This window comes from Sciurus vulgaris (assembly GCF_902686455.1).
Source record: "Sciurus vulgaris genome assembly, chromosome: 6".
NCBI classification, from domain to species: Eukaryota; Metazoa; Chordata; class Mammalia; order Rodentia; family Sciuridae; genus Sciurus; species Sciurus vulgaris.
This window is the reverse complement of record NC_136466.1, coordinates 107,395,200-107,415,729: the sequence shown is the minus strand read 5'-3', so window position 1 is coordinate 107,415,729 and position 20,530 is coordinate 107,395,200. Positions and strand designations below refer to the sequence as shown.

The 20,530-nt window shown below is 38.3% G+C and overlaps 1 protein-coding gene across 2 annotated transcripts in view; it reads left to right on the top strand.

The window, feature by feature from the left end:
• The first annotated feature begins 257 nt into the window (after positions 1–257).
• Positions 258–20,530, top strand: part of SCAMP1 (secretory carrier membrane protein 1) — a 136,020-nt gene continuing 115,747 nt past the window's right edge. For both annotated transcript variants that reach the window (XM_079143589.1, XM_079143588.1), the window contains exon 1: positions 258–448. In XM_079143589.1, the coding sequence (XP_078999715.1) occupies positions 392–448 (57 nt within the window). In that variant the 5' untranslated portion in view covers positions 258–391. The remainder of the gene's footprint in view (positions 449–20,530) is intronic.

Below are 20,530 nucleotides of genomic sequence, written 5' to 3'. Positions count from 1 at the left end.
TAGGAAGCCAATTTTAAATCGATGCTAATATAACCGCATCCAGCCAGACATAATCGCTCATCTCACTCGGGTCCTAGGAGTGTGGGACGCGTCAGCCTCGCTCCCCCTCCGCTCCCAGCTCCCTCCGCCCTTGCTCCCTACTCGATCCTAGCAAAAGCCCGGAGCGTGGGATCCAGGCCCGGAGGAACGGGACGGCGAGCGGGAGCGGTGCTGCCGGCCCGGAGCCCGTCGCACCGGGCATGCTCAGTGGCACGGCCGGCTGGGTGGCCCCGCGAGCTGCACCCGGATCTGCTCGGCGGCGGCGGCGACGTGAGCGCGCAGGGGGGCGGCGGCCTCGCCTCGTCTCTCTCTCTGCGCCTGGGTCGGGTGGGTGACGCCGAGCGCGAGAGAGATGTCGGATTTTGACAGTAACCCGTTTGCGGATCCGGATCTCAACAACCCCTTCAAGGTGAGCATCGGCCCCAGCATCTCTTGCCGCCGCGACGCGTCGTTGTTTGTGACAACAGACGAGTTCCTTCGCGCCCCCTGCGCCTGTCCCTCAGCTCTCCTCAGCCAGAGAGGGGATCGGGGCGGCCGCACCCCATTTGGGGGTCGTACCTGGCCCCCACGACACTCGTTAGAGGTTTGGGTTGGAACCTCCCCAGCCCCGCGTCGGGCTGCCCCGCCCCACGTCACCTGCCGATGAGGGTCTTGCCCTCACCCGGGATTGGGCCCGCGCGCCAGGAGGGGTCCTCGCCCTGCTCTCAGGAGCTGGGAGGGTGGCGGCGGAGGGCAGGTGGAGCCGTCAGTTGCTGGGCAAGTGTGGCTGGCAGGCCCAGGCAGGGGCCAGGAGGCTGCCGAGGGGGCCCGCCCTGGGGTGGGGTTGTCATGGGGACCCAAGGAAGCGGCAGTGGCGAAGACCAGCGTGGGGTGACGGCAGAAGTGTGGAAGAGAGATGAGGGTACTGAGTATGCTGCAATTAAAAAAATAATAATAAATAAATGTGTGTGTTTATTATTTAAACTCGTGTTGCGCTCAGGTACCACCAGCGGCGCTGCCATACCCCCTCCCCCCATTAGATTGAGGTTAAGGGAACTGATATTAAAGCAGAAGTTAAAAAGAAATAAACATATCTGGAAAACAATAGTGCACGTGGACGACATCTTCCTACCTAGCTAGCTGCTCCCAGCAAGGTAAACGGGATATTTTCCAAGCTCCTAGTGCGTCACCGGTGTTCTGGGCTGTTTGAGGATACCATTTCCCGCAAGAGCTGCTTTCCTTCTTGGAGTCGACCTAATCATCCCCAGCTTCAAAAGGACTTGGCATAAAAACCAGCAAAGAAAGGCAGCTAAAATGTTCATTATCTGCGCTTAAATAAATGCAACATCTAACTACCTCTCGAAAAGTACTCTGAGTTTCTTAATGAGCGTAAAGCTTAGAAAGTGTAATATGTTTCCAACTCTTGGTTAAGTTGTTTATTAATCTCCCCTGGCCATGTGCTTTAATTTGTAGTCACAAAATGAAATGGTAACTTTAATGTGTGATCACACAAGTGGCACTTCTGGTTTATATCTCTTTTTTTACTCCTGGCTTTATTTCTTATTGAAAATCCTGGAAGAGAGAAAATATGCCCATTTTGATGGTGGCCCGATAATTTCATGAATGATTATTTTAATCAAATGATTCTAGTTATAATTAACAACTTGACTTACTTTACAGAAATATAAAATAGATTCAGTCACCATTCCATTGCCCCTGATGTCTCTTGCAACAATTCAGTACAACTGGCCTGTAACTTTCAGCTTTTTTAAAAGATGATTTGGTTGCATTTTTGAGGAGAACTTTTCTCTCCAGAAGTTTTGTTGCCATTAGTGTTGGACTTGCTTCCATACTGTGGAAAAATGAGTTATTCTGAAATCATAGACATTCTAAAGAGACATTTCATAATTTTCCAAGTGGGTGTTATTTTAAAATATTTTAAAGATACAATATTAACCTGTTAGCTTTTCCTAATTCAGCTATTTCATTGGTGCTGTTTATTCAGTATCTGACAGTATTACTGTTTATTTTCTATTTAGTCATCCATTTTATTATTAACTTCTCTTGTTAGGCAAGATATTGTCTTCTTAGCCCAGACTGCTCTTTTGTGACATCTAATGTTGCCATGACACTTTCCTCTTCTGACACCCGTATTGTTGCTGTAGTAATTCTAAACCCCAAAGCAGTTTTAAGTATACATTCAGTGTGATATAAAATTGTGAATTTTGCTTTCTTTAAGGGGACAGTGTCCATAAAAATCCATAAAATGCTTGAAGAAATGGATAATTTAGTCTAAAAAAGACTTGGTTGTACACATTTTTCCCAGTGATGTTTCTCTCTTTTCAGTGCCTGTTACAGCACTGTCAGGGTAACTGATTCTAACTTTCCATTTATATAAAGCTGCCCCTCCTCAAAGTTTATATCTGTTGTTTATTATTTTTTTCTTCTGCTTCTATGTAAAAGTGATTTTTTTTTTTTTTTTTTTTTTGTACCAGGGGATGAATCCAGGGGCACTTCATCACTAAGCCACATCCCCAATCCTTTTTTAATATTTTATTTAGAGACAAGCTCTCGCTGAGTTGCTTAGGGCCTCAATAAGTTGCTGAGGCTGGCTTTGAACTCATGATCCTTATGTCTCAGCCTCCCAAGCCAGTGGGATTACAGACATGCACCACTGCACCCAGCAATAAAAGTGATTTTTGAAATAATACTTTTGATATTTTCTAGTTAAAACTAAATATTTCCTAGACTCATATATGTGTTACTTATGAGCATCCTTCTTTTCAAATCTTGTTTGATATTTCACATTTGCTATCTATTCTAATTTTTGATTAAATCATATTTGATAGTCATTGTTTTTTTTTTGTTGTTGTTGTTCTTTCACATTTCTTTTGCTGTACCGTTATGATAGGAATGCTTGTGTAAACATCTTCATTTGAGTCATGTCATGAAAATGATTTCTGAGTATGGTCTTAGGTGATATAACCACAATCTGAGTATGGTCTTAGGTGATATAACCACAATGGTTTACTTGATTTTATTGGCTGTTGCAAAATTATTTCCTAGATTCAATTCTTTCTCTTATTTACTTATTTATTTTTTTGATCACCTGCTTTATTCCAGTGGTGCTAGTCATAGTAAGTGACTTTATGAAATTTTGAATGGTTTTTATTGTTCATTAAGAAATTTGAAGTAACTGAAAAACTATAGTATTCCAAACTAAATAATTATATGGAAGTTTGAAAATTCATTCTGGAGTTGTTAAAATGTAGTTGTAAAGCTTGAGAGAAAAAAATATTTTCTACATGGTAAGTATGTATTAATAATTGCTGTATGTTCCTTGTTCTTTTGTTAAGTTGCTCATTCATTCAACAGGTTTGAAGAAATATCTCTATCCTTAATAGATATTAGTCTAATATGAAGACAAATAAACCTGTAACAGGAAATAAAAGGAGAGGTCAGTTATGCTGGTTTCTGCAAAAAGTTAGCATAAAAATGTATGACCAAGGGCCAGAATGAGTGCAGTTTGTTCACCCATGTGTAGGTAGTGTAGAGTTGGCGTAAACATTCTAGGTGTCATGATTACTAGTCCATTTCTGGTGGCATAATGTCTATTCCATTGTATTTCTGACTTCAGAATTCTTGCTTTTGTTATTTGGAGCCCCCCAATAGAAGAATTTCATATTAAAATTTAGCACAATGTCCATTTTTTAAAAATTGTTTTTGTTGTTAATGAACCTTTATTTATTTATACATGGTGCAGAGAATCGAACCAAGTGCCTTTACATGCTGGGCAAGCACTCTACCACTGAGCTACAACCCCAATCCACAATGTCCATTTTGTTTTGGCCTCAATAAGTAATTCTACTTTTTGAATAGAGTATTCCCTCTTATCCTATTTCAGTTATCCATGGTCAACCACTTTTAGAAAATATTAAAAAAAATTCCAGAACTAAATAATTCATAAATTTTAAATAAGATTTTTATAGTATGATTGTTCTGTTTTTTAGTTATTGTTATTTATTTTTTACTGTGCCTAATTTATAAATTAAACATTATCATAGGTTTGTGTGCATATATATGGCTCTATTTCAGGTATCTGCAGTGTCTTAGAACATATCCCCTAAGGATGTCTTTTAAAAATGGCCTGCAATTTACTGTTCTCATTATGTTATGTCTTAGGTTATAGTAATTTTAGTGGCATTTTAAGAATTTAATTGAAGTTAAAAATTTTAAACCTTGCCATTAAAAAGTGACCCATAATTCAAGGTTGCTAGTCATTTGTCTTAATCTGCTCAGGCTGCTATAATAAAAATCCTTATACTAGGCAATTTATAAATAGCAGAAATTTATTGCTCTCAGTTCTGGAAGTACAAGATCCAGGTGCCAGTAGATTCAGTGTTGATATGGACCTGATTTTCATAAATGGTTCCTTCTTTGTGTCCTCACATAGCAGAAGGGGAAGGCAGCTCTCTAAGACTTCTTTTTAAGAGCATTAATGCCATTCTAGGACGCTTAATCACTTCTAATGTTGTCACCTTGGTGTTTAGCTTTCAACATATGAATTTTGGGGGACATAACACTAAGACTATAACTCCACTTGTTTTTATTTTATAACATCAAGGATATTATCCATTTTATTTTATTACATATATAGTGACGTTTACATGAAGTTGATATTGCTCCTTCTGTATCCATTTAAAATTTTGAGTCAGTAGATCAGGAGCATTAGAATTAAGAGGCTGCCCATTTTAAGATGCATCATTATTTTATTTATCACCATGTCAGTTATCTGTTGGTTTACAAGTTTCAAATCTGGTTTAATTTAAAAGAAGTTATTGGTTCATGATTTTGTTATTTAAGCTAGACTTTAGCTGGAATTTTTTTTTTTTTTTTCAATTAGGTTTTAAATGCTTTTGCCTAGAGTCAGTCCAGTGGCTTCAGTCATCTGACAGCTTCACTGGATAGTTTAAGATGTCCTGAAGTGTCTACTTATTATCTGGAGACATCAGTGGGGGCAGATTGATTCTCTTTCATGTGGCCTCTTCACTGGGAATAGCCTGGGATTTTTACATAGTGGTAGTAGTGTTCCAAGAGGACAAGAGCTGACAAGTCTTCTTGAGTCATATGTCACTTCTACATTTTGTTAGTCAAAACAAGCACAAGGTCGTCTCAGATTTTAAAAAGGGAAGGGGAGGATTAGATGCCACTTCTTGAAGGGAGTGCTGTGCACAAATTGATAGAAACCTATGAACAGAAAAGGTAGACCCCCCGACCCCCCATAGAATGGTGATACAGGTACAGGATAACCTCTATAGACACTTCCCTTAAAATAGAGGAGTGGAAGGCATTTAGCAAATGATGATCCAGAGAAGTTGTGAAGTCTAGCCAGGCACATATTGTTAGTGACCCCTACTTTGGGGGCAGTGAGGTTCCTTGGTTATGACCCAGTTCTGTTACCTAGAAATGGTTCCCTCATCTGTTATTTTTCTTCTGCTTTTGACTTCACAATCTGAGAGGTCCTTTATTCTCCCTATAATTAATGACCCCTCTTTGCAGCCAGGTAGCATTTTCAGCTAGTTTCCTTTGGGTTCTTTAGAGTTGATAATGTTAGGCTGAGGGTATAGCTCAGTGGTAGAACTTGTGCTTAGCATGCGTAAGGCCTTGGTTCTGTCTCCAGAACAGGGTGGAAAAAGTTTATCAGTTGCTGGACCCTTGGGGGGTTATTCTCATTTTGGGGGGCTGTTATGAATAATGCTGCTATAGATATTTGTGTACCTGTTTCAAAGTTTCTTGGTCATATACTTGACATGTAATTGATGGTTCATATGGTAATTCTCTGGTATTTGAGGAACCGTGAGACCCTTTTCCAAAGTGACTACAGCATTATATATTCCCATTAGCAGTGAATGAGGTTGCAGATTTCTCTGCATCCTTGCCAACATCTTATTGTTGTTTGGTTTTTCTAACTGTCCAGGTCAGTGTGGAGTAGAATCTTGTTATACTGATTTTCATTTCCTTAATGGCTAATGATATTGAAGATCTTTTCATGTCTTTAGTAAAATATCTATTGAGAACTTTTGCATATTTTTAGATTGGTCTATTTAGCTTTTTAAAAATTGAGTTGTAAGAAATTTTTATTACTCACTAGATATTTTGGTATTACCAGAGTATATGTTAATTTATCTGGCTCTGACTTTGCCAGAGATAGTGTTGCAGCCACTTTTAAATCATTGTAAACATTAATACTTAAAAAAAAAACTTAATGTAATATGTCTTACATTGATTTTAGAATGTAATTGTAAATAACCTATCAATGTTAACTTGATACTTAACCTTTTCATTAAATACTTCCTTAAAAAGAAACACTCTGTTCATTTTTACAAAATACAGGTAAATTACAGAATATATTTTTATATGTCAGCAAAAAGATCAGAACCTTAAACTCATAAATCAAAGAACAAGTGGATATCACAAAGTGTTGTACATTTTGAGTATTTGTGAGATCAAGCATTGACTATTGGAGAGAGAAAACTAGAAATAAAGAATCTGTGATAGTTTTATACTGGTAATTCTAACTTGACTGATAGTGGACTGGAGGTGTAAATCAGCATCAGAGCATGAAGCCCTGGGTTCAGTCCCCAACACCACAAAAACAAAACAAACGGACAAATAAAAACCTTGCTGAATATTCTCAATCATTTTTGCTTTCAAATATCTGAATTGTGTTTTATCCTCCTATCAGTCACCGCCAGTCCACTATGTCCAGCTACTAAGGGTTTTGCTCATCAAACACAGAAAACAATGTATGTTGTGGAACATATACATAGGAAGCACTAAAAGTTCCCACTTCTCCAAAAGAAATAATTAGTGATGGAGCTGTGTACTTTGCAGCCATTTTACCTGTGCAAACCCTCTAATAGTGATTAAAATATTCACATGGTAATTTAGAATATGAGGAAAATGGTAGGTGATGGGAAAAAAGCATCAGGAATATGGCCAAGGGATAGTATGTGAGGTGTAATTTTACCATTGCTTGACATTTTTTTTCTAGAACTTTTGATACTTTTTTGTAGACATGTTGATGTTTGTTTTAGGTTGACGGGTCAGTCCTGTGGTTTTATATATACCTAACTGTTGGCATCTGAGTCATAAATTTTAGTGAATTGCTTGTTTGTAAGCAGTATATTATAAACATGCTACATATTCCCTAAGCATAAAAGAAGTGTAATAAATGCTTTTTGTTTGATTTTTGATGGTAATATTTAGTTTTGAATCTCAGGATAGGTTAACAACCACTTAGAGTTGAGTTCATGAGAAAATGTTCTGTGAGCTGTACACATTGCAAGCAAATATTTCTGTGTTCTTAGCCCAGTGTTATGGGGAATTAGAGAAAGGTGTAAATGAGATTTGCATAGGTTTGTCCTCTAAAAGAGGGAGTTAGTAGGTAAGAAGGTAAGCTCTGGAACCAGGCTACTCAGGCAAATTACTTAATTTGATACCTTTGCTATTTCTAGTATTTACTTGTTATTTATCTTGATTCCAAAGAACTATAAGAAATGTTGGGGTAGCGGGGAAGGGAGTCTTTTAAAATAACAGAAAAAGAAAATAAATAATAGTGCAAGATTCTCTGGTTGTAACATGTGATTATTTTTTATTTCATCCTTAAATTGCCTTTATTTTCTAAGGCAGACTCTAATTTTTATTAACTTTTAAACTTTTTGGTATTAACAGAAATAGTAACAAAAACAAGCCATACAAATTACTAGTTGTCTTACAAAGCTCAGGGAGTTTAGCAGCTATTATGTATCACAACTTGAACTGAGAATAACTAATTTTATTTTATTTTATTTTTTGACAAATCACCTTGTGATACAGGTTTCACTGAAATGTTGGAGAGTTTTGCACATCATTGCTTAATGTTAGAGATTTTTGGAAAGATCATTCAGTGTTCCTTTTATATTTGAATTGATAGTGTTTGAAGCTGTGATTATTTTTTAAGTTAGAGGCTAGCAGAAGATAAATCCCTGGGCTTACAATGAATGGTTCCCACCACCACCATGGAAACATTGTTGTAGAGAATGCTTGGGTTGGGTGGTACTACGATTCTAAGTACTGACCTTGAAAACTTAGTCACCATTTAGTAGTAGTTTATAGAAAAACATTTTATGAACATTTGCACTTGAACTTACTGTCTTAGTAAGTAAACTTTTAAATGTAATTTAAAAGTAGAGTGCCTATAATACAGATGAACAGTTAAGATCTTTTAAAATTTGTTCATGACTTTTCTTTTGTTCATGTCTTTTGCATTTTTAGTGATACCTTTAAAACATTATGCTAAATGAAAAAAGCCAGTCTTTCACTACATATTTCATGATTCCATTGATATGAAACATCCAGAAAGTGTACTGATGGTCACCTAGGCCCAGAGGACTTGGGGTATGTGTGCAGTATTCCACTACTTAAACGTCTTAAAAGGCAAGATAAATGTTTTTTTTTGTATAACGAAATAAGCTTTTCTTGTGCAGAAAACTCTTGACAGCTTACTGAACATAAAGTATATATATTGTGTGGGAGGGCTCTGCTGTTCTCCTACTTTTAGGATATCAATTCAGTGTCTCTTTACCTGTCAAAGCATACTGACCATTAAAGGTGATTTAGTTCATGTGTCAGTTAGACACACACATGACCCAGTATTTTCCTGTTCTACATGACCAACCTTTTCTTTTTATATCTGTAGATTTCACTGCATTATTATTGGGACGTCTAACTCTATTAGCTAACCAATTACTCAAATTTCAGAAGAAATTTTGGTGATTCTGTGTAAGAGAATGCTAAGGTAAAGCCTCTACTCTGTGGTGTCAGTATGGCCCTGATTGCTGATCCTACACCCCCTTCACTCCTGACATCTTCCCCAAGGATCATACCTATTTGGTTAATGAAGGCAGTGAGTGATCTGGTATTTAGATTTTGAACACTTATGGATTTATAGCTATTTGGCAATATTTCTTCCAAGAAATATTACATCCAATTGTCTAAGATACAATTCATAAACCATACAATTCATCCATCTAGAGGATATACTTCAGTGGTTTTAAATAAAATTATAGTTGTGCCATCAATGCTACTATAAATTTGAGAATATTTTTCTTTATCCCCAAAACAATCCCCATACCCTTTAGCCACATTTTCCCCCAACCTCTCTAGGCCTAGGCAACCATTGGTGTGCTTTCTGGACATTTTTTACCAGTGGAATCACACAATATATACTCTTTTAGGCTGACTTCTTTCACTTAACATAATCTGTTCAAGATTCATTCATATTGTGGCAGGACTTCATTTCTTTTTATTGCTAAATAAAATTTCATTGTGTGGAAATACTGAATTTTATTTGTCTACTCACTAGGCAACATACATCTGTGTTTCCACTTTGGGGATTGTTAATGCTGCTGTGAATATTTTTGTACAAGTTTTTGTGTGGACATATGCCTTCATTCTCTGATACATATTTGGCAGAGGAATTGGTAGGTCACATGGTAACTGTCACACTATTTTCCAAAATGGTTTTACCATGTTACATGACCATCAGCAGAGTATGAGAATTCTATTTTTTTTTCATATCCTTTCCAACATCGTCTTTCCTATTAAAGCCATCCTACTAGGTATAAAGTGATATTTCATTACAGTTTTGATTTATACTTCCCTGATGACTAATGATTTTGAGCATCTTTTCATGTGCTTACTGGCCATTTTTCTATTTTCTTAAAGAATGTCTGTTCAGGCCCTTTGCCCATTTTAAAAGTGTGTTGCCTTTTGAAAGCTGTGTTAACAGTTCTTTATTCTAGATACAAGTCACTTAGACACATGATTTACAAACATTTTCTCCAGTTCTGTGAATTGTACTTTTACTTTTTTGGTGGTATTATTTGCAGCATGAAAACTTGATTTTGATGAAATCCAGTGACCTCCTTTTTCTTTTGTTGCTTGTACTTTTGATGCCATATCTAAGAAACTTGCCTAACCTAGTGTAATGAAGATTTATGTCTGTATTTTCTTCTAAGTATTTTATGGTTGTAAAATAAATGTTAGGATTTTGATTCATTTTGAGTTAATTTCTTTATGTGGTTAGAAGTACTGGCGTATGTGGTTAGAAGTATTTAAAGTTAAATTTATTCTTAAAATATTTCTTAAGAATTTACTACAGATATAAGACATTTTGGTAATATCTAAGTCTCTAGACTTTGCCCATTTACTGGTTTCTGTAAGAAGTATTGTGTGTTTTTTTGCCACCACTTTATCTTTAGACATATTTTCGTTTTTTCTTCTTCCTCCTTTTTTGTTTGCAACATGGTCTTATTGTGTTGCCCAGGCTGTCCTCAAACTCCTGGGGTCAGGTGATCCTCCTGCCACAGCCTCCAGAGTATCTAGGACTACAAGTATGTACCACTGTGCCTGGCTTTAGACACATTATCCTTTCTTTATGTAGTTCATGTAGCTCAGATGTGGTGCTGAAACATAGAATGTGAAATTTGAATGGCAAGACCTCTTTACTTCAGTGATCTCTTAACATTTGCTAACAAACCATCAAATTTTGTTGTTTTGCTTACATCATTAATGTGATTTGAATGGGCTTAATGTTGTATTGTGGCAATGGAAAGCAAAGCATGTTCTCAGTTTTTACAAATTGTTATACTTAAAGTGGATAGTTGCCAGTTTAAGTCTTCATAATTGTTTAAAATTTTGTGTAATCATTGTGATTGCACTAGAGATTAAAAAGGACCACGTTCAATTGTCTCCAGGAGTTTGTTACCATCGCAGTGGAACCCATCAGATTATTCATTTAGCAAATATACGTGGAGCTCCTAAAGTCAGATTCTGACAGTCACTAGAGGTACAAAGATGAGAAGGCCCTGATGTCAATGAATCCACCCTTTAGTTGGGAACATAATGCATGATAAATGCTTTTATGGTCAAGAAAAAAGTAGCACGTTTTTCATATTGCAGGAGAAAAACTTCCTGAGAAGGTGCTGCCTAAGCTGTCTTGAAGGACAAAGAGGCATTGCTCATTTTGTAGCCTCTGTTCCCTGGAAATGCAGCATCTAAGGCAGGTGGCATGTGTGTTATGGTGGTTCATCCCTCATTTATGGTTAGAGAAATTCAGACACAGGGTGATATTTCTGTTTACTCAGGAATGACAGAACTTGGACCAGAACTATTACATGGGATCATTTTAATAAGTGCTAAATCTTTGAAATAGAAAATCTGATATGTTTTATACTTTCAGCATATCTCAATTGCACTAGTTACCTTTTAAGAGCTAGTGACCACCATGTTGTTCAGCACAGGTCTAGATGAATAAAACATATTATGTTAAAACAAAATTATTGAGCCTGAGGGATCTCTGAAATAAAAGATGGTAGCCAAAAAAGGACTGGTCCTATGACAAGTTCCTGAAGCTACCATTAGCAAGGAAAAAGGCTGGATAGCAATTGGAAATATATCCACTGGACCCATAAGCCAGGAAGATTTTCATAATGAAAATTTGGAGAAGGAAAGCATAAATTATTTATATTGAACAGCATTGGCAATAGATAAGAGGGCAGGATAATGCAAAACGGGGAATGTTTTCAGATAGGAGAATGGCCTATAAGAAGTATTTGTTGCTTTTGAATTGGTTGGGGGTTGTAAACAGGATTTGATGATGCCTGGTGGTTCAGCAGCCTGGAGTTTGAATGTCCATTGAGTTTCAATGACATTCAGGAATGTGGAATATATTTTTAAAAAATTTTTGCTTTGGTCTATTGCTGTTAACTGATTGATTGATTTCCTCCCCTTCACCCTCCAGCCTTTGTAATTAAATAATTAATTTTAGGATATCTTTAAATTTTTCTTTTGTCAAATATAACTCTAAAGTATGTGTGATTAAAGTACATTAATAATTATTCCAATCTAAAGTTTGTCTACATTCCTTAGCTGTCATTTATATAAATGATGTGACTTTTCCCATCTTTGCAATCTCCATCCCATAAATGATTTCACCAATTGTTCATTGTCCATTCTCAATTATTTTTAAATTTTCAAAGGCCTAAAATCTATCTACTTAACATTAATTAAATCCATAGGTATGACATGAATAGGCTTATATCTTGAAAGGCTTATTTGAGCTCATTATGAAAAATAGACTGGGAAGGGGTCCAAGCATGGGAAGAAACTTATACGAAGTCTGTTGCAGTTTATAAGTGAGAAATACTGGCAGCTTGATCCAGGGTGAAGGAGGGGGAAATGGAGAAGTGGACTGAAAGGAAGTGAGAAAGGTGGCTGATAGTAGCCTGAGGGTGACTTGGTTGAAGTAATGTGTTTTTTTTGTTGTTATTGTTGTTTGTTTGTTTGCTTTGTGTATCTTTCAAAGTGATGAAGACTGGAAATATAGAGATGTTGTATTCTGTTGAAGCAGTTGAACATATGAGATAAAAGGACATTTGATAGGGTAATCCTAAGAAAAGGTGGCAAGAGATGAAACTTAGATACAAAGAGAATTTGTTGTTGTTCTTGTTATTTTGCAGATATGCTTTGTCAGGGTGGCATAAATTTTTCAACTGCAGAGCATATCTAGTCAAGCACTCTACCACTGAGCTACATCCCCAGTCCTAAACTGCAGGGAATATCTAATACCAACAAAATAAAGGATAAAGATTCAAGTTATATTTGTACTCTTTAAAATTGGAAGGGGAATAAAAATAAGGTGAAACTAGAGTTCAATTAAGCAGTGATCAATAGCAGTTGTGAATCAATAAGTATGTTGGGGATCAGTGTGTATACTAGGATCAGTAAATGTTCATACTTATTAAAATCTATCTCAGGTTTAATTTAAATATAGGATGGCAGCAAACTCTGTACATAGTTTTTTAAAAATATATTTTTAGTTGTATGTGGACACAATACCTTTGCCAAAAAATTTATTTTTATGTGGTGCTGAGGATTGAACCCAGAACCTCACATGTGCCATACAAGTGCTCTACCACTGAGCTACAACCCCAGCCCTGTGCATGGATTTTTAATGGGATACAAAATGACAGAGTATTGGTTCCATCTGTTCTGATTTTAAGGCTTGGAGACATACCTTAAGAGGTGAAAGTATATTGTAACGATTCCTGAGGAGGGAAAGAAGTCCAACACAGTCCATCTCTAAGTGTAGTGAAAGTGTCTCTGGGAGTTTACAGGGTGTTTGCTAGTCCCAACTTTCTTCCCACTTTACCACCTCCCTGCCAAGCAGTGGAAGCCATTTTCAAATGATATCAGTATTTATAAAACATAAAAGTCAAGCTTCACTAATTCAAGTGAAGATTGATCTCTGCCACCCTGCTTTTCTTCTTTTGCCCCTTTCACATTTCCTCCTATCTCCTCCATTCTGAGGTCCTTCTGAAGAGCTGTCGGACTTTGTGGGAACTACTTTCACACTGCCATTCCTCACCAAGTGGAACAGCAGAACAGTCACTGTATTTATTGGCCCTGTCTTTGCTCTGGTGACTCATTGGCAGATCTGCTAATCGCTGTTCCCTTCACATGCTGTACCTGCTGTTCTCTGCTCCTTTTCTGATCACCTTTTTATGACTTCTTTTTGTCTCTCTACCATGACTGGCGGTGTCAGCTTCTACTGTTAGTAATTAGCAATCTTTATGTCTCATATTCAGTCTCCTCAAGAAATAAGATCTAATTGAATTGGTTAGACATTATCCAATCTAGAGTCACTTCTGTTGGGGCCTGTCAGTCATCCTCATGTCCAGTTCTAAAGATGGTACAGAGATCAATTCCTCATCCTTTCATCTGTAGCTGAACAAAGAACTGCTTCTGAGATGTTTTCCTTAGGAGATGAGTGTGGGTATTGTTTTTGGCTGGTTCGTATATGTGTTATTCTTTATTAAATTCTCAGTTAAAGTGGTAATAATGAGAGCAGCCCCAGTTATTATTTTCCATGCACAGTAACTGTATTAAGCACTTTACGTGTAGTGCCTCATCAGCCATGTGATCCATTTTACTGATTAAAAAAACTGATGTTCAGTGAAATATGAAGTGCTTTTTCAAAATTTACATCTTGGTATTGGAACTGAGATTTGAATGCAGGCAGTTAACTTTCCAAATATGATATTTAGTCTGTAGCACAACATATCAGAGTTGCAGCTCACCAGGGTGATTATCAAATTACGGGTTTTAGAAATGAGAAAAGTGAGATTAGAATTTAGGTGACTTGCCTAAGGTCACTAGTCTTTGTTAGTTCTTTCTACTACAGAAAAAGTACCCAAGACTTACAAGGTTTTTCACACTAACCTTGAAATCTAAACATTATATGCTAAGAGAGATTATAATAAGTGAATAGATGATATATAGCTGTACACAATCTGTCTAGGCTTTTATGGTACTAACTGCTGCCTAACTCAAAGATGGTATATGTACAGAGAGAAATAAGCAGGAGTCTGAGTTTGATTAACCACATGAATTTGTTTATTGAACCAATCTCCTCATTTCTGACTGAAGGTGAAAGTACTCTCTGACAGGTTAGAATCTTTCAGGTTACATTGAGAAATGTCTAATTTAGTGCATGGTATAGGAGATCATTTATAATACAGTGAAAATACACGACCCTGATGGGTTTGAGAAATTGAGATTAAAGATTTTTTAAAAAGCTAATTATGCTTGTTTTAGTCAGCTTTTTCATTACTGTGACTAAATGGTCCTACCAGCACAATTGTAGAGGAGGAGAGTTTTATTTGAGGGCTCATGGTTTCAGAGGTCTTAGTCCATAGAAGGCCAGCTCCATTTCTTGGGGCTCGAGGTAAAGCCGAACATCATGGCAGGAGAGGGTGGCAGAGGAAATCAGCTCACATCATGTGATCAGGAAGCAGAGAGACTCCACTCCCCAGATGCAAAATATATACCCCATAGCCATGCCCCAGTTCCCACCTCCTCCAGCCACACCCTACCACTTCAATTAATCCTACCAGGGATTAATTCACTGATTAGGTTAAGACTCTTACAACCTAATTGTTTCTCCTCTGAACCTTCCTGCATTGTCTCACACGTGAGCTTTTGGGGGACATCTCACATCCAAATCATAACAATGTTAGATGGAAAATTTTTACTTTTCCTCCTATTTGAAAAAATACTCATTTTCATAATGCATCTGGTTCATTTAAATGAACTATGATGGCGATGTTAAGTGGTATTATTTAAGTGTTGGCAGACTAACTTTGACTTAACTAATGAAATAATGATACAACTTAATGTGTATGCAGAATGTCTTAGGTTGTTATTTGAAAGTTAATAAAATACAGGAGCTTAGTAGGTTCCTGCAAGCCAATAAAATAAGACTATTTCAGAATAGTTCCTTGGTAGAAATGCAAATTCTCAGCCACTATCCCAGACCTTCTGAATTTATTAAAAGGTACATTCAGTGTGAGGCTCACCAATCTGAAGTTCAAGTCCTCCAGGTGATTCCAATGCATGCTGAAGTTTGAGAACCACTGCCCTAGAAGAAATCAATTTATCATTTGAAGTAATTTCATTTTGATTATGTTGAAGAGAAGGAATATTTTCTTGCCAAAGGAAATCATTTATAATCTGTTCAGCCATAGTCTTTTCTTGTTGAAGTTGTTATTGTGGTAAACTCTATTTATGCAGTAGACAAAATGTATATAGGCATTAGAAAGTCCTCGTTTCGTATTTTATCTGAGACATATTGACCTTGAGAAAGTTTTCCTGACCTTGTTTAAGATCATAGCTTCTTTCTCTGAAAATGAAACTATATAATCAACTAGGAAGGATCACAACAAGGATTAGAAATACTTTTAGTAAATATTGGATACTAAATAGGTATTAAAAAGATCACTCATTATTATTTAAGTCTTCTTCAGTTGTATTAACTCCTTCCAGTTTAGAGGCTATGGCTTTTTCAACACTATTCACACTTACTGAAACAAACTTGAAACATTAACTATGTGATAATTCAAAGATATTAGTTCTGTACCTTCCTAAATCTATCCTCAAACTTGGCATATCCTGTATAGACTCTACTGCTTTGTCATCTAATACTGCATTGGGAGAGATTCCAAGTGGATTAGAAACAAACTCGGTTCACTTGAGACAATGATTTTGTCAAATTGCCAGTTACCTTTCAGCCTGGATTAAATAGAAAGAAACAAGTACAGTTTGGTTACAGTCATTGAAAGTAGAACATATGAAGAATGATTTCATTTTGTGTCTTTTGGGTACTAACTTTTACCTTATTTTATTTTATTTTTTTAGAATTAAAGGTAAATTTAGGACACTTGAGATAACTGGGTACATGTATTTGAAAAATGAGAGTTGGGCCCCATTATATTTCTGTGGCATTGAGAAAGCAACATCGATGGTTAAGCTGCATATTATCTGTTTTAGACAGCTTTTGCACTGCTGTGACCAGAAGACCTGACAAGAACAGTTAGAGGAGGAAAAGTTAATTTTGGCTCAAGTTTTCAGAGGTTGAGTCCATAGTCAGATGATTCCATAGCTCTGGGCCCAACATAAGGCAGCATGGCGGAAGGGGATGGAGGAGGAAAGCAGCTCAGCCATGGCAATCTGGAAGCCCAGAGAGAGTGCCACTCACCAGGGACAGAATATAAACTCCAAATCACACCCACAGTGACCTACCTCCTCCAGTCACGCCCCACCTTCCAACAGTTGCATCCCCGTTAATCCATATCAATGCATTAATCCACTGATTAGGTTAAGATTCTATACCCTATCATTTCCCCTCTGAAAATTCTTGCATTGTCTCACACATGAACTTTTGGGGGATACCTCATATCTAAAGAATAATAGTATCTTTCTGACCCAAATTCTGCCTCTTCCCTTTTTTCTTTTTGAATTAATTTTGTTCTGTAATAATGAAAAATATTTTTGTAGTTTCAAAGCAAGAGCTTTAAAACAGGCATGTTTAGAGAAGTCTAGCTTCCAAATCTTTCCTCTCTTTGCTGTTTCCTTCCCCTCTTCCTCTTGCATAGGTAATTTGTTGCTAGTTCTGGATGTACTCTTTCTTTTTTAAAAAGCATAATAAATACATTCACTTTACCCTCTTTCTTACACACAAGATAAGATCTTATTTACACTGTTGTTTATCTTTTTTCATTCATTACATAGCAATTTTTATATCACCTTATACAATTTTACAACTATATAACACACAGCTGTGTACTAGCACTATTTTATCATGCAGATGTACCATCCCCTACTGATACACATTTAGGTTGCGTCTATCCTTTTTGCTATTATAAACAATATTTTGCCAGCATATCTTTGGATAGATTACTAGAAGTGAGATTGTGGTTTAAAGGATAAATGCAGATATAATTTTGCTATATGTTGCCAACTCTTCCTCTGTAGAGATTCTAACAGTTATTTTCCTCTTAGCAGTGCTTGAGATTCCTGTTTCCTTACAGCTTTGTCAAGAGTATGTCAGACTTTTGGATTTTTTGCTAATCTGATAGGGATAAGGATATGCCAAGGTGAGGGTGATTATGAGGTAGTTAATGAGGCTGGAAAAGTAGGCAAAGGTGGGGCTAGATGATCAGAAGCCTTGTCTTTCATTTTGAGGGATTTATATTTTATCTCACAGTTAGTGGAGAGCTTCTAAAAACCCAAAATGGATGAAGGACAGAGGAAAGGGATTGCAGAAAGAGGAGTAATAAGATTAGCTTTACAGTTTTTTTTAATCCTACAAGTATTATTTCTAATCAAGTAAACATCAGTTTCCATAACCCACTAAAGCAAAAAACCTTCCATAGTCCCTCTTATTCTTTTTAAAAATTGTTTGTTCTATTTAGTTATACATGACAACAAAATGCATTTTGATTCATTGTATACACATGGAGTATGACTTTTCATTTCTCTTGTACACGATGTAGAGTCACATCATTCATGTAATCATACATGTACATGGACGGGGTAATGTTTGTCTCATTCTACCATCTTTCCTTCCCTCCCTCCCCTCATTTCCCTTTACACAATCCAACATTTGTTCATTCTTCCCTTACCATCCCCCTTATGTATCAGCATCCACTTATCAGAGAAAACATTCAGCCTTTTTTTTTTTTTTTTTTTTTTGAATTGGCTTATTCCACTTAGCTCTCCAGTTCCATCTGTTAACCTGCAAATGTCATAATTTTATTCTTCTTTATGGCTGAGTAATGTTCCATTGTGTGTGTGTGTGTGTGTGTGTGTGTATATATATATATATATATATATATATACCACAGTTTATCCATTCATCTGTTGAAGGGCATCTAGGTTGGTGCCACAATCTAGCTATTTTGAATTGAGCTGCTGTAAACATTGATGTGGCTGTGTCACTGTAGTATGCTGATTTTAAGTCTTATTCTTGTGAAAGTGGGAAAGGTACTGGAGGCCCCAAAATAAGATGACTACTGGGGGTTATGCCCAGGTTTGACTGGATCATTTCTTGCTCTGACCTCCCAAGGAGCCATTTTGAGGGAATTTCAAACTGTGAGTATATAAGTGAATGGCCACAGCTGGTTTTTTTTTTTTTTTTTTTTTTTTTTGGTCCATGAGTACAAGAAGCTCTTGGTGGTAACCTGTCAGACTCCCAGATAGTTACTGCGTTTGGTGGTGGTTGGTGGTTGGTGGCTGATGGCTGGTGATAGGTCTTTGGATATTGGTTTTTTTTTTTTTTTTTTTTTTTTTGTTTTTTGGGGTTTTGATCTTTTTTTTTTTTTTTCTTTCTTTCTTGTTTTGGCGAGCGGCTAGCAGCTAGCATCTTTGTTCCTGTTTAGGATGAGCTATGAGAGTAGTGAGAGCAGTGTAGAGCTACAGGGGCAGAGCTATTGCTATGAATCTGCCTTTGGGGACCATTATATGGTTCTGCATGACATTGGGTCATGGGTTTCACCCAGTTGAAACTTGCCCGCCATCTTCTCACTGGGACAGAAGTTGGGGTGAAGCTCTTGGTAAAAGTAGCCTCAAACTTCCCCTTCCTATCTGAACCAGATATGGTGATCTAGGACCACCCAAATGTGATCCCCCCTTCCAGGTCATTAAGACCATTGACTATATCCACCTTATCATGGAGCATGCAGGTGGGGGAAAGCTATGGGACCTCATCCCAGAAACTGATGGCATGCAGGAGGAGGAGGAGGCCCTGTTCAGACTGTTCAGGCAGATCTTGCCGGCTGTGCAGTACTGCCACTGAAAGGGGATCGTTCACCTTGACCTGAAGCTGGAGAACATGGTGGACAGCCAGTGGCAAGGACTTTGGCCTGAGCACCAGATTCACAGCTGGGAAGAAGCTGAAGAGGTACTGGGGCACTCTCATCTACATTGCTCCTGAAGTCGCCTGTGGGAAGGAATAGGAGCCCCCACCCCACTGGCAGACTCTGGAGCCGAGGTGACCTCCTCTATACTATGCTCACAGGGAGATGTCCATTTTCGGCAAGCAGCAATAGGGAGGTGAAGAAGCTGATCAAGCAGGGAACATTCCCCAGCATGTCTCGGAGGGCGCATAGAGCTTCATCCATGAGATACTCATGGTGGACCCATACAGAGGCCCACCATAGACCAGGTAATGGGGCACCCATGGCTGACCTGGGACAAGGATGCTTCACCCAGTCCTCCTAGTAAGGCGCAACCCAAGCTCGCGGATCTCACAATTTTGAAAACAATGATCAACATGGGTTACAACCTCTGCAATACCTGGGTGTCTGTGGCAAGTTGCAAATTCAAGAACACGATGGTGACCTAAGTCCTACCCAAGGGCCAGAGAACGCAGGGGGAGGCCTGTGCGATCCAAGTAAGGTCCAAGTGTTGCCCTGGCCCTGGGGATCCTCCCAGGGTGTGCCCGACAAGTGCTCCAGTGAGCCTGCCCTTCCTTGCCCTGTGAGCAGCAGCGGCCCCGGGAGGCCTAGCAGTACCAGCAGAAGGCTGCTGAAGTGCCAGCCTGCCTGCCATCCCTCTCCCAGCCTAGCCTCCCAGCATGACCCTGCGCCCAGCCGCTCCTCCTCCCAAGGTACCTCCACCAGGCAACGCCCAGACAGCAGCCAGGGTTGGAGGAGGGTGAGGAGAAGGATCGCCAAATGCATCCGGCCACTCTGCTGCCTACCATGCTTCCGTCGGCCACTGTCCACTGGAAATGCCCGTCCCAGACGACAGAACCCACAGCCAGCCAGAAGACCCTGGCCTGTGCGGACGCTGGCTTCATGCTGTGGGAGCGCGTGTGCCCATGGCGTAGGCTTCTCCGCACGGATTCCCGGCAGCGGCGCCTCAGCGTCCACCACAAGACTCCTCTGCTGCCCCGCCTGCGGAACGCAGGAGAAACTGCCCTCGGACAAATCCCCTGTTCTGCTCTTTGTCCTTTCTCCCATGCTTTGGGAGACATTTATTCTTAATTCCCCCCCCCCCTTTTTTTTTCTTTTCACAAATTGTATAATAAAATTGATGTTCAAAGATTTTAAAAAGGCAGGTTTTAAAA